Source organism: Heptranchias perlo, chromosome 31, assembly GCF_035084215.1.
Source record: "Heptranchias perlo isolate sHepPer1 chromosome 31, sHepPer1.hap1, whole genome shotgun sequence".
Lineage (NCBI taxonomy): Eukaryota > Metazoa > Chordata > Chondrichthyes > Hexanchiformes > Hexanchidae > Heptranchias > Heptranchias perlo.
The window spans coordinates 12,489,516-12,503,664 of NC_090355.1; the positions used below are offsets into that span (position 1 = coordinate 12,489,516).

At 39.6% G+C, this 14,149-nt stretch overlaps 1 protein-coding gene across 1 annotated transcript in view; it reads right to left on the reverse strand.

The window, feature by feature from the left end:
- The window catches only part of LOC137300497 (pappalysin-1-like), a 249,366-nt gene that overhangs the window by 49,012 nt on the left and 186,205 nt on the right, over positions 1 to 14,149 (reverse strand). Inside the window, exons 18-20 of the mRNA XM_067969581.1 lie at positions 13,601 to 13,748; positions 9,236 to 9,345; positions 4,348 to 4,419 (exon numbers count right to left, since the gene is read on the reverse strand). Coding sequence (XP_067825682.1) covers positions 4,348 to 4,419; positions 9,236 to 9,345; positions 13,601 to 13,748 — 330 coding nt within the window. The remainder of the gene's footprint in view (positions 1 to 4,347; positions 4,420 to 9,235; positions 9,346 to 13,600; positions 13,749 to 14,149) is intronic.

Below are 14,149 nucleotides of genomic sequence, written 5' to 3' on the forward strand. Positions count from 1 at the left end.
AGAAAAAAAATTTCTGATGAAAATATATGAAGGTCTCCCCGGTGGCATAGCAAGTTTATCCAGTGAGCAGCTGAGCCAGGGAGGACCTACGTTCGATTGCCGAGTTAGCTGATCTCACCGGGGCAGCGGTCGGGATGCTGCAATTGATCTTGGTTACTTGGATTAGGGATGGGAAAAATAAAATAGCTCCCGATTGATATCCAGCGACTCCTGGAAGTAAGTGTGTGTATGTGTGTGTGTGTGTGTGTGCAGACATGCAGCAAGGACTGGATCAGGCTCGAGTGTGATGCCTTACGTACCCAAATAATTTCCTGACACTCACTATCAAGACTCACGTGTACAATGGCCATGCTGACAAGGTACTAGAGCATGACAGATACTTCTGGAACTGTACCCCAGCAAGGATTCAACATCTTCTGGAGAGGAAAGGGGAGCAGGGAAAAGTTGGCAAGGGAAAAATAGAAAATATATATGTATGTATTGTCCACAAAATGTCTATTATTGGTAACCAGTCTCTTCAATATATTAATCGCAAAGGAACTAAAGTGACTGAATTAAATTTATGCACACTGCACTGGGTAACTTGAGTCTCAGAGCAATTAAGAAAGGCAGAGTATGACTAAGATCACAAAATAAATTTACTAATCCATATTGCAAGCAGAAAAGCTGAATTTAATTTATGACCCTGCATTGTAAATCATCACATAACCCTAAAGTCCTTCCATAAGGCTTTCTTTGGCAATCATACAAAAAATGTTACAGCAAAGGGGGACTGCTATAGAGTGAGTGCTTTATATGAGGTCTCTATAAGAGGAGTCATAAACCTATGCACTATAACCATGTATGTCTTTTAGTGTGGCATGAATAAAAATTCAGATCGGAAATTGTGACCTTAACCCTCTCCGAAACAAACTTCTTTTATACCCATCAAAGTGTAACTGGAGGAAGATTTACGAGGAAGGAGTGGAACCAAGTAACATAGCTGAAGAAATGTCATTCAGAGGTCTAAATTTGGGTGAGAATCAATGAGGCAGCGCAGGTCTTGATAAGCAACCTCTCAATGAATTAAAGGTACCTTTACATTACTATAGGTTTTCTTTTTGATGTAAAAGTACCATCAAAGTATTGAGAGATTTAATTTTCCACCATGGACACCAGTGAACACGTTAGAGTAAAATTCTGGTGTTCATGATTTTAACTGCACTGTTAATATGTTTAAAATAAACAGGTTAATCCTCTGTTAAAATAGCTGACGGGGTGTTTGATACGGACGCAATAAGCATTCATATGATAATATCACAAAGCATAACTTCCTGGCTATAATGTTTAAGAAACCTCGGGGTAAATCTTGACTTTGTATAAAACGGGTGATAGTGAGTCAGCAGCCTGTTTTACATCTCTCCCAATTTTTATTTCCATTGAAATCAAGTAAATAAAAATCAGGAATGATGTAAAACGGGCTGTCGACTCGCTATCACTTGTTTTACACCATCGCACAAAGTCAATAGTCAATATGCTGATAAAACTGCGCTGAATTAGAAGAGAGAATAAACCTGTCTGTTTTGTGAGGGAGAACTGATTATCCTCCTACTCCTGTGAATAAGAATGTATAAGCTTGTGGATAGCATGGTGACACGGCACATTAAGCACTAGGGAGCAAAGTGTCCCACGTTCTTATTTGTCTTTCCCTCATCTCATTCCACAGTGTTCCTGATATTAGTAGTGCTGCTCAGTAGAGATGCTGCAGTGGAGACCAGATATATCCTTATTGTGAGGAGGGGAAGGAAAAGTGGGTTAGTTATTGTTGGGCTATTGCTGTGTGCCTCATAGTGGCTGGGTAAAGAAAACAGTTGGCAAAGATGTGGCTGCAGATCACCTGACAGTATTCTCAGTCTCTAGGCACATGGCCCAAAGAGATCTGTACAGTGTGAAAAATGGTGGGCGGGTGGGGGTGCGGTGGGGGGAAGTCTGGCAGTCGAGCACTACAATTCATTAGTGTAGTAATTCATATTTGTCACAATAATGTTGCACATGGAGATCTGAACTTGAGCAGAGGACAAGAAAAGGCTAAGTTTTCTCACAGGGAAGAAGAGGAAATAGTGGATACCCTACTGTCAAAGGAATATTTATGCTTTGGAAAGGGTTCACAGAAGAACAACAGGGATGGTTCTGCTTACTTAGTGCTCTAATTTATGAGGGGAGACTCACAGTTGAACTTCTTTTCACTGTAGAAAAGAAGATTGAGGAAAACCTGGTCTGTACTTTTAAACTGCTGAGGGCTACAGCTAATAAAGGTGCAAGTGGCTATTTCAATTTGGTCATGAATGTAGAACTAGTACAACATTAAGAAGCCTCTCAACAAGATTGGAAAAATATTTATTTTAACTTTTCAAGTAGTGGATATGTGCAGCAAGAGTCTCAGTGAAAGCATTTAGTTTTGATGATCAAGTGCAAAAAAAGACTGGACAAATATCTGGTTTGGAATGGGATTCAGGATTTTGCAGATTGTGAAAGCCAGCAATGATTGAATGCTCCATGGAACATGATATTTCCTGTGCTATGATAAATATTTATCATAAATAAATATCAATATGATATTTCTTAGGACTATGCAAGTCCCATCTGTGAAAAATAGGATTGATGAATGGAGGAGTATAAATAAACGGATAATCAGGAGCTACACTGGACAACATCTGAAGGTCTAAGACCCTTTGAGTAATTAAATATGTTAGGCATAATGGAGAAATTGTACATAGTCTATCAAAGGAGTGAGCTTCATCACCAAATGGTCTTTTCCCATTCCATGCATCAGAGGGCAAGCCCTATTTAAGTAACCTTCTCCAGCCATATGTCCTAAACTGCACGCTCCATTCTTCTGACTTGGGATCTTTGTTTGTTCTCTCTTCCTCTTTGACTTATCCGTAAGCCATCCAGCCCCTGTCCTCTAGAATTTTCTTCATGCTTTTCCTGGCTTCTATAACTTCCTACGTGACCAGCCTTTGGTCCCCCTATCTAACTTCCTTCTTGCTTGATGTCCACCTTTCCCCTTGTTAACTTATCTGAGATGTCTGTTATGTGAGAAGCGTCTATTAAATCTATGTTTTTGTTGCTGCTGTTATTTACAGAAGAAAAATGGATTTGAATATCATAAAACCATTTTCTACCATCTGCCAAGCTTGGGGTGTGACTTGGAGGAGAACTTGGAGATGGTGGTGTTCCTATGCACCTACTGTCCTTGTCCTTCTAGGTGCTGGAGGTTGTAGGTTTGGGAGGTGCTGCCAAAGAAACCTTGGTGAGTTGCTGCAGTAGCTAGTGTACACTGCAGCTACAGTACGCCAGTGGTGGAGGGAGTGGATGTTTAAGCTGGCAGATGGAGTGCCGATTTAGCGGATAGCTTTCTGTATCACCGCAATTTTGTTCAAGGATACAGTCACAAGAACAATTATAATACAAAATTTGGTAGTTTGGAAAGCTTATCAAAGGACAAGAACTTTATCTCAATCTCATTTTCAAAAAGGGTGTTCAACATTTTAAGAAGTAAAACAGTCCCACCTTATAACAAAGTACAGACCAGTGTGGCTACACGCAGAATGTAACTGATGACAACTGAGATAGAAAAGCTGAATTCTGAGCATCAGCACAACCCAGAGAATGATTTATGGCGTGAAACTCACTGCTAACCATTTACTTGTCTTTGTATTGTGTGTTCTGTAGTTTTGCTTTTTTTAAAAAAAAAGATTCCTTTAAACTATCACTCAACCCACCACACAGAGTTTGTGGCATAGAACTTTAAGAACTCATTCCATATCCCTCCTGTTCTTATATGTCACAGTATAATATTAGAGCTTTTTCCAGCATCAGATTACAAGAAAATATTGTCTATTAACTTGATGACATAATATGCAATTATCAAATGCGTACAGTGTCATGGTATATTAACATTATTAAGACAAGTAGAAGTGAGGGTGACTGAAATATTATTAAAGGTTTCAAACAAGCAATTGGTTCCCCACTGCCCTGTTGGATGAATTGATTTGGGTTTGCGGTTACAGTTGTTGTTTATGTTAACTGTTCTGTCAGGTGGGCAGATGGCATGTAGGATGACCTTCCACAGGCCAAGTCGCCTCAGCCAATCTGTCTCTAGCTTCTGTGGAGGGATTATGGAATGGTGTTCATATAAGGGTAACAATAAATACCCAGAATCACTGATATACCTCGGCCTGCATAACTGTAAACACTCAAAGCAAATTTGCCTTTTCCAATAAAAGAATACAATAAGCAAGGTGAGACTTGATGTTTTTGGAGTCTGCCAATGAACGCCTCCAATCGTGGCGTGATAGATCTTACCTCACACGATTTAATGCAGTGAATCATTTCGGGGTGTGGGTACCATTTAAGTCCTGCTGTACAAACCATATTCTGTGAAGAGAAAATAAAACAAGAGTTGTCATAATTGCACTCAAAAGGAGTTTGCTATCAGTGTGGCGTCTGCCTTGATTATCCGAGTATCTACTGGCTGCTTTGTACATGGTGATTTACTGTACCAGTCTGCAGAGAGGTAAACAAGGTCACATGGATTCCTCAATGTCGTAGGTGACTCACCAACCAAACAGAGTTTAAGTGATGATTTGTTAAAGGCCTTTCACTTACGTCGTCCCCATGAGATACTGCTACTGTTAGCAGTCTCGGCCAGTCATAATTGAAGGTACGTTTAGTTATTTGATATGTGAGGTGCTATCATTCTATACCACAATACAGCAAAATGTTGAATGTTAGAATTAAATGGATAATAGTGGTTATTTGGGAGTGATTACAAGGCAGCAATCTAACTAGAGACTTCAGATGGTTTTACATTGACAACATTGGATAACTAGGAGTGAATTCAAAATATTTATAAGACAGCATGGCCAGGAACGATTATAAGACAGTAATCAGTGGGTTCAGATGACATCCAATACCCCCAAAAAAATGCTGTACTTATACTCATTACCCGAGCCTCCAAAATTAGATTTATTAATCCCTGATATCTTCTGTTTTGTGATACATAATGATCGTTGTTTTAATTTTTTATGGTTTTAATCAGTTTGGGGTCTGCTGTTATCTGAGAAAATCTGTGACGAATAATTTATGTAATATTAAAATATATACAGATGCTCATTTGGTACCCTGTATCTGCTTCTCTAATGCTCTTAAATTGCCATTTCTTTTGAATTTGCTGACATAAAATGGTTTGGAAAATTTCACAATGATTTATATAAGGAGTGATGTCTGACCCTAGTCCAGGTGGTCTTAAGTGGGCAGCGCTTTTATGAACACTGTTCTGCACATCCCTTTTTCAGTTTCCGGTACAAACATGCTGCTTCAAAATACCATCGCTTTACTAGTGTGTGATGTTGTCACAATAAAGCTTGCCTGTTTTAACTCTATTCCCTTCACAAGCAGAAGAAGTTTGCCAAACATGCTTTCGTACAAGATGTTGCCTCTTTTAATATTCTGCTACATTGCATCTTCAGAGACCATTCATTTGCTAATGCTGTGACTTGCGCAAGATGGTGGCAATTGCTTCAATTTGCAGCAAAATACTGCAGCTAGTGTCCATAAGACATACATTATCAAAGCTGTGACTGAACCACTGATGGTACAAACTCTGAACTACATGTTATAGTCTTAATCCAAGAGCTCACATTAGAATACACATCTTCCTAAGAGCTGAATGACAACCAGGGTTCCTTGGTGCTGAAAAGTTTAGCATTTTATAGCAGCGATGAATTATATGCTGTTTAATCGTTCTTAATTTCCATTGTATTTTTAGGATAAATCTGACTGAAAAACGAAGAGCAATGTCCATCTCTGGAAATCCCGATGTCATCAATAGCTAGCTAACTGCCTTCAATTTTGGAAGTGAGTTTTCGTTTTTTTAAAGGACGCTGCCATTTAAAACTCACCTGATATTTATTAAAAGGCTTTTGTGCTATCTCCATTTGACTGTTTATCTTTCTCTAGGTCTTCATTCCTTCCAATGCCCACCACCCAGTTGACTCTAGCTGTCTCTGTTTGTGTAATGTGTGACTTATTCAATAAATTGACTTGACGTTACTTTGTGCGTGGAAACCCCGGACACAGGTTTGGACGATGATATCATGTGATTTGAAATTTAGTTCCCTTAAATCTCCATTTTTAAGAAAAAAATAAAAAGGTTCAAGAGACTTTATAAGCTGGTGGTGACTATCTTGCTCTACTAACGAGGAGTTTGACCGCAGAAACCTCCTCTTTGATGCGATCTCAACAACTGATCAAATTACCTCGCTGCTGCCTTCAGAGAGCTCAGTGTTACCATTTGAACCCTGCTGTGGCTCTTATCTAATCGAATTTTTAAAGGCTCTGGGTGTTGAAATAACAAACTTGGAAATCATCCAACATTGTAATTATCAATGATTGCAAGGACTCTTTTAAAAAGTATATACTAAAATGCAGCTTTTTTTCAACGACTTCCTATTTACATCAAAGGAATAGTCTAATTAGAGATGATTTTTTTTTAAGAAGGTACAGATTTTCTACCATTGATGTAAATGGCTTAGGCACTTAAGGTCAATAAAAGATACGGGACCCAAAACAGTCCTTAGGGGGAGCCCTGGACCAGAAGGAGAGTTCATTGTCAATCAAGTTTATTATCTTCTAGCCTGCAGCGCTTGCTCGAGTCAGGGGCAATACAGTATAATGACGGAAGAAGAGGATTTTAATTAAACATCTGAATTGTAGAATTACAGGCCAGGCCAATGAAACAAATGGTGGCTGTCTCGCTTTCTGTAAATCCACTGGTCTTCAAAGTTAATGAAAAATATGTATATATATATATTTAATAATTATGCATAGTTCAAGAAGTGGGATTAACTGAAGTACTAGGCAGGAGGAAAATACAGAAAGTCAGCTATCTGTACATAATTTGGAGACACAAATGCAGGTAGTCTGTCCTGACAGGGATGGTCCTGTCATCAGATGCAATTATGATTAACTACTTTTCATTTGAGTTGCTTCAAAACCCCTTCTCATCCAACCTGATGTATCATTAAAACTGAGGTTGTGGCACAGGCAGACAGTAATATCTTTTAAGCTTATTTATGGGTCTAAGTGGTGCATCTTTTCCCCCCGTGTGTACAAGAATATTGTATTATGTGGCTAAAAGGCTGCATCAACACACAATTGCTTTCTCGTTCCTTGACGGATATCTGTAAATACTTGGAAGTGTGGTTATTGGGCTGGTGGACGCTCTTGTTCTGTCACATGGTCACAATGGATTTGCTTACACAGAATCAGTTCATTCTAGGGTTGGCGATGACTTGCTCTGACTTATCAAGTCAGCATAACGGGTAAGAGAAAAAAAAGGGTTTGTATTCCAGCCTGTTTACATAGGAGTTGATGCTTTGTCAACATTTATTGACAAATATCTAACGGAGGAACATTTCCGGAATGCCTTGTGTCTCGTGATTATTTGGCCAAGTGATTTGGTGCAGTGCACCAACTCGTAAATTACTCCCTTACAGCGCATGATGCAAGTTGTTGCCTGAGCACCACAATCCTGCATCAAAAGTCTGAGAGAGCAGTATTTTGCTGCAATAAATCAAAGTTCAAAACTTAAAGATTGACATCTGTCGCAACCAGAAGCCGACTACTGGATCAATGATTGGTGCCTGTGGTTCAATGACACCATGCAAGAACAAGTAGTCTTCGACTATTGCAAACATCTAGTTTATCAACCTTGCAACTTGTTGACAAATTTCCCAATAGTGAATTAACCGTCTTCTGCCACTGCATTGCAGGGCTTTCATTATAGAACAAACAATGTTACCTGTACTTTGCTTATCTAAAATCTATAATGTATCAAAAGTTTTGTGTTTATCATACATTACACTTTAAATGTCTCCGAAATAAGAAATCAGCTTTTCTGATAGATTCCTGGGACATCTAAACCAAAAAACACTCCCCCACTATCCAGTTGCTTCACAAACTTCTACCATGCCCTCCAACTTGCCATAGGCAACATCACAGATGATCCATATCTGTAATCATATATATTTATATAGTAATGCAACTGTGGTCTGAGATCGGAAAAATTGTAAGTCACCAAACCCACATTTTTACAAGAATCCTCCATAAGCCATGGAATCTCTCATTTTATCCGGCACTTCAAACATGGATGTCCTCCAAAGGTGTAAGTTTTGGTTACTGAGGTTTTTTTAAACATGTATCCCTTGAGGTAAGCTTGTGGATATATCTGCTGAAAGTGTCGACAGCGTTCATTGGTCAACCCCGTTTGCCAGATGACCCAGTCAAACATGCTGAAACTCAGCTTCTAGTGGAGGGTCAAGCTAGAATGGGATTGGACCTTCAACCGTCTTATGCGGAGTGAAGTTTTGTTGTGTTGTCTTTGGCTTATGGAGGATTCTAGTAAAAATGTTGTGTTGTACCCACTAGGCCATTACCATTAATTCCACCAGATTACTCCCTTGACGGCTGCTCAGTATTTTTACAAATAACCATGTTTGTTTCTAAAGCATGTAAAGTAAGAATTGTTTCATGGGTCTTTTTGTTTCTCTAATTCTGCTTTATATATCATTAAAAATATACATTCGTTATATAAAATCAATAATGCAGATATCTTATAAGCTAAAATGGACTACTAGACTCCCAATGACTGCTGGTTATACAGTCAGCTCTGGCTCCATAGTAAACTGTATAACCAGATAGCTGTTGGTGTGTTCACAACAATGCTTGGATATAGTCCACTGTGTAATATTTCTCATTTAATCACTTGAGACCCATTGAATGGTATCAAGTCTGTCATTGTACCAGCCTCTGGGGGGAAAATTATCATCTGATTTTATCCCTTGCCCCAGTGGTGTCCATGTTTTAGAAGACGGCATTGGCATGGTGACATTTCTCCAGAAGACACGTTTGTTGTACACAGAGAAGTCAGCAAGGTCACAGTTATCAACACAATTATTTCATTGCACTTCTGATCGCATATGTTGCTGCAAATTTCTTATTCTTACTATAAGAGAATATAAAAACTGCACTGATAACGTTTGTATTGCAGTGAAAGCATCATCTCCTGCAGTGTGAACAATGTCCAATGTGATCCAATATGGTGGACTTGCTGACTAGGAATTGTGCTGCCTGAAAATTGGGCAAAGTAATTTCTCAAAAAGCAGTTTTATTAACATTATTTTAAACCAACCTTTGCCTTCGGAGGGCTCATCCAATACTCCACATTGGCTGAGGTCATGTTGCTAGGTAAAATGACAGGGTCACTTTGAAGGGACAAACAGGAAGGGGTACATTCTGCACCTGAAAGGGAATTAAAAAAATAAACATATTTAGTGAGAATCTACTTGTCCCTGTGCTACCCTGATTTCTGTTTTTTTTTGTAATTTTATAGATGTCTTTCAAATACAATGCTGGGAGATAAGAGAAGCATTCTTTGAAGTATGGTTAAAATCAAATGGGGTAAGATTGTGCTTTGCTATATTAGCATACATATGGGTTAAAATCTGACTGCTATTTTAACAAAGATGCTAACCTGTGTATTTTTATCAGTTTCCTGTATGTGTGTAAATTCTAGTAGGAGGATTTTCATACGGTCTCAATGTACCCATACGTGAACATCACATGTTGCAATTTTAGCCCAAAGCTTCTCTGAGTGAGCACGTAGAAGGACTTTAACAAGCAGGAAAAATTGCAGAGGGCAGTCTAAAATATGTTCATTTTCAGATGGTATATTTCTAGTCAAAGTATATCTAGGTAGTCATGTTGAAAAGGAATGTATGCGTCTTTGTGTGAAACTGCTAATAATGGTTGACTTAATAGGTTATAACTTTGTGACTAGGCTAACGACAGACTCAGTAGGAGCATGTTCTAAGTTGTATGTGAAATGCAGTCAAGGGTGTTCCCTATTAAATTGCCCCCTATTTAAAACCCTACACTTGATTGGGCATAACTACCTTACAGGAGTTTCTGAGTTCAATTGTGTGTAAGAGAACTGATTTAGCATTAACCGAGAAACGGTTATTAACCTCAGCAACACACTGTTTCAACCGTGCCTATCAATTCAGCACCTTCACACAGTCCGGCTCAGTAACTTGTTCAAACCAGTTCTCCTGATGATGCTTTCGGCACTCATCGAAAAATATATTAAGCAAAAGTGAATAGAAAAATATTAATCATCATTCTTTTTAATTTCTTGTTTAAAAAGAGTGGACTCTCTCTTTAAGAGCTCCCAGTAGATGTTCTGATCTGATAAGATGGCTGCTCCATGCTCAGCATTCCAATCTTGTAGGGTTTGCAACCTGAACCTGAAACATGGTCAGTTTGTGACGGGCGTGGTTGCAGCACATAACCCTAACATTAGTGGAGAGTATGTCAGTAAATTTTGCTTTTCGTTGTATCTGATTAACTCGGCTCTTCAACACTGCCGGGCTCAGACACCCTAAGCAATCCTGTCCTGCCATGATGTCATCCGAAAGTATACTTAAATAAAAAAACAAATGGGGAAAAGAAAATTATAGAAAAAGGAACCTTAATTCTTTGACTTTTAAAACAAGTACTGATTGTGACGCTCCCTCGATCAATGTTTAGTTACTATATGTATTTTGGTACATTATATATATTTTGAGGTATTAAAATAATTTTAAAAATGAATAAAATTTGGATTCATTTATTATTTTTCTTCCAATGGTAACATCTATAATACATTTCTGCAAGGCAGAATGTTGCAATGGGATTCCTTCACGTTCTGACAGCACACACTACATTCCACAGAACCCAGCAGTTCCATAATTGATGGGGGCAAAGATATTTAAGCACTATGGATAGCTCCACAATCCCTCACTCACATACTAATCTGTCTGTCTGTCTCTCTCTCTCCCCTCCTCTCTCCTTAACTAATCAGACATCAGTCATGCCTGAATAAACAGTAGAGACAGGATTGCCCTCGAACTCACCACCGTATTTTATACTAATTAATTTTAAACCTTTAGAGAGTGTGCTCCAATGACTTGAGTGTCGGAAGATCAAGGCAGTTCCATCGGGGCTGAGTGTTTAACAGGGCAGGGTGCCATTTATGTCAGAATTTACAGGTTGCACGGTGCCCTTTGCTTAAACAAACCAGAAGATTGTTACGGGCTTTTTTTATATCGCACCCAGGGCACAGACAGAGCTGAAGAGCAGGCAATAAACGTACAGATTCACCCGTCTGAAAGCCTAAAGAGGCCGAAGGCTGCGTTTGCTTTCCAGCGTTATGCTCTCTGCATTCGCATCAGTAGAACGGATTGATAGTCCCATCCAAAAGCTAGGAAACGAGATTTTAAATATCGAAGCTAAACTTTGTTTTTTAAATAAGGTTTTGATCTATAATGAAAGGTTATTCCAAGGTTGGGATGTGTAAGGTCAGGTTATGATCTAGTCAAAGGTCAGCGAGGTGACTTTATACTCTAGTTCTTGTAACTCATAAATAGAGGCATGTTGTGGTTTAGATGATTATAAAGTGCCAAAAAACCATCTTTGTACCTCTTCTCACTCGAGCAGTATTATAATAGTCGAGGCAAGCACTGAAATTAAGTCCTGTTTATGGCGACAGGAATGCCTCAAGTCTTGTTTTAATTTTATGATGTAAAAAAAATAATAAATTTTATAAGACTTGACACTAAACCCAATGGTATTTCAGGCCATTCCTGTCATACTTAAAACTTTCAAACTCGACCCTGACCTATATGTATTCAGACTGATTTTTCTTAATGACGTTTCATCAAAAAATTACTGGCTGACAGGTTTTTAATTTTCTTAAATTGGGTCACAGGTTCATTTGGAAAGGAATGCTGCAACTTTAATGCGTGGCACAAAACAGGGAATCTTGAGAGAAAATATTTGTTTGAGATTGCCAAATGTCAATGTTTTTTCCCACACGTAGCTGTACACGCTGCATTCTGTAATTGTGCAAAACTTCTGGAAATTATTTTAGAAATAAAACAATAAAATACATGGTATATTCAGGACTAAAATTTAAGCAACTGCTAAGAATTTTTTTCCCAGATTGAGGCATGGCAAGGTATTATGATATATAAAATGTTACCTGGGAAGCAGTGTGTGAATGGTGTCAAATGCATGCCAGTTATAAAAATAATGGGTCAGTGTCCTCTTTAATATTAGGGTACAATTGAATTCACGTCAGGTATTGAGTCTTTCTTTCCCTTCGGTCCACTCTGTCTGCATCGTTCCCTAACTGACCAGGTAGGCAAAGGACCTCTGCTCTGCCTACCCGTCTGGGAAGAGTAGATTAAGATGATTGGTGTCTTGATCTGTTTTTTTGTTTCCCTCCTTTCCCACTGGAAAGTACTTGGCCTCCTGCAACTTGTCTCTCCCCGATGACCTAATGAGGCTGGGAATCTGCTACGCGATGAATTGCAAGCACAAACTAACATCATACCACTGTCTATGGTGCACTGGATGGCGATGCCAATATGCTATGCCATTATGCCATCTCCGTGTTATCCAATGATGGATAACATGGAGATGGTATAATGGCATAGCATATTTTACTATCAATAAATTTCACAGTTAAATCAATTTCAATATCAATACATTTCAGAATACTGTTGATTTGGCCTCCTCCAAAAGCTGCTGATCCTTGTTGGACTATGGTTTTGGGTGGATTAAGCAGCTTCCATTGTGACTATTCTTCATATGTGAGTCTAAACAGTGGTCTTAAAGTTGGGCGACTGTTCTGGTGGACTTCCACAATAAGTCCAGTGGAGGTCCTTTGGAACGGTTGCAAACCGGGTAGACCAGGTCCTAGTGCCATGATGCAATTTCTGAGATGACCTTGTGGGGAGTGCAGTCTCTGCCCAGCCCTACAAGATCGTTGATGTAAGGGGGGGTGGAAGTTAGGGGCAGAGACTCTAAGTTGGGAATTCCCACTCTTAGGTCCTCCGTCTGGACGTGGGGTATCATTGGCACAGGAATGCCTGGTCTCAGCAGGTGTACCTGTCCGATTCTGACAGAGGTGGGGCTTACCTGGGGGTCCAGGCCTGGTACTAGGGCCTCGATTCCTAAGATCAGATTGCAAAACTTCGGCAGGATCAGTGGCAGAGTTTTGGGGTTGGTGTGAACCCAGTTGGAATTGTGCTCCTGTGGAATTTCAAGGCCAGTGAGCTTGGGTCGGCTGCTTGTCAGCCCACACAGCCTAATGTGATCCCATCATCAACTGGTGTCCATGCAGATTTCACAGAAGGAATAACTGCACAGCAATCAGGAGTGGGAATGCTGGCCGACATTTCCCCCTCTCTTGCCTGGGGATGTCATAGCCATCAATATCACCCTCAATGCTGCTCAGATGAAATAAACAAATTCATGACAAAATAGGGATCAAACCTGGGACTTTCCTGTATGTATGGCTCAGTGTCAGGCCAAGCAATGTGTTTACTCACTAAGCCATCAAGAGAGCTTACAATTTTGATACTTCAGTAGGCAAAATTCAAAAAATTATATCGCAATGAAAAAACTCCTGAGTTTGAAAATCCCCTTAACACTATTTGATTCAGCACGTTACCTATGCCGTAACCATCTTTGCAGGTCAGTCTAATATGAGCGTTGAGGCGATGAGGCTGTGGACAATCCCCTTTCATTGAACTGCAGACCTGCAAGGAGCCGTTCCATGTTCCATCTTTCCTGCAGCGAATCATGTTATTGATGGATTCCTAGAAAACATTACAGGGGCACATCCTTAATGATGTACATTTAGTGACACGAATCCTGTATGACCTTGAAATGGGGACTGGTCCAGCACCACATGTCCGACAGTAAACCAATAGTGACCGTGTTGTTTGGCACACAAGCTGCTTACATCATGGTACAGGTTTGGGTTGAAACTTGATCCTAGCAAATCTTTATGAAGAGAGTTGGACCACTATTAGACCATTCGGTTGCCTATCTCATAGCAGCAAATGATGGAGGGGTGGGTGGTGGGGGAGGAGGAACCATCTTGTTCCTTTCCTCTTCTCTTGTGGGAAATATATCTCTCATTGATGTAAATCTGTGGAAATATCCATTACTACTGACTGGTTGCACTATCAGTAGGACTGCAAGGACCTTCCTAACT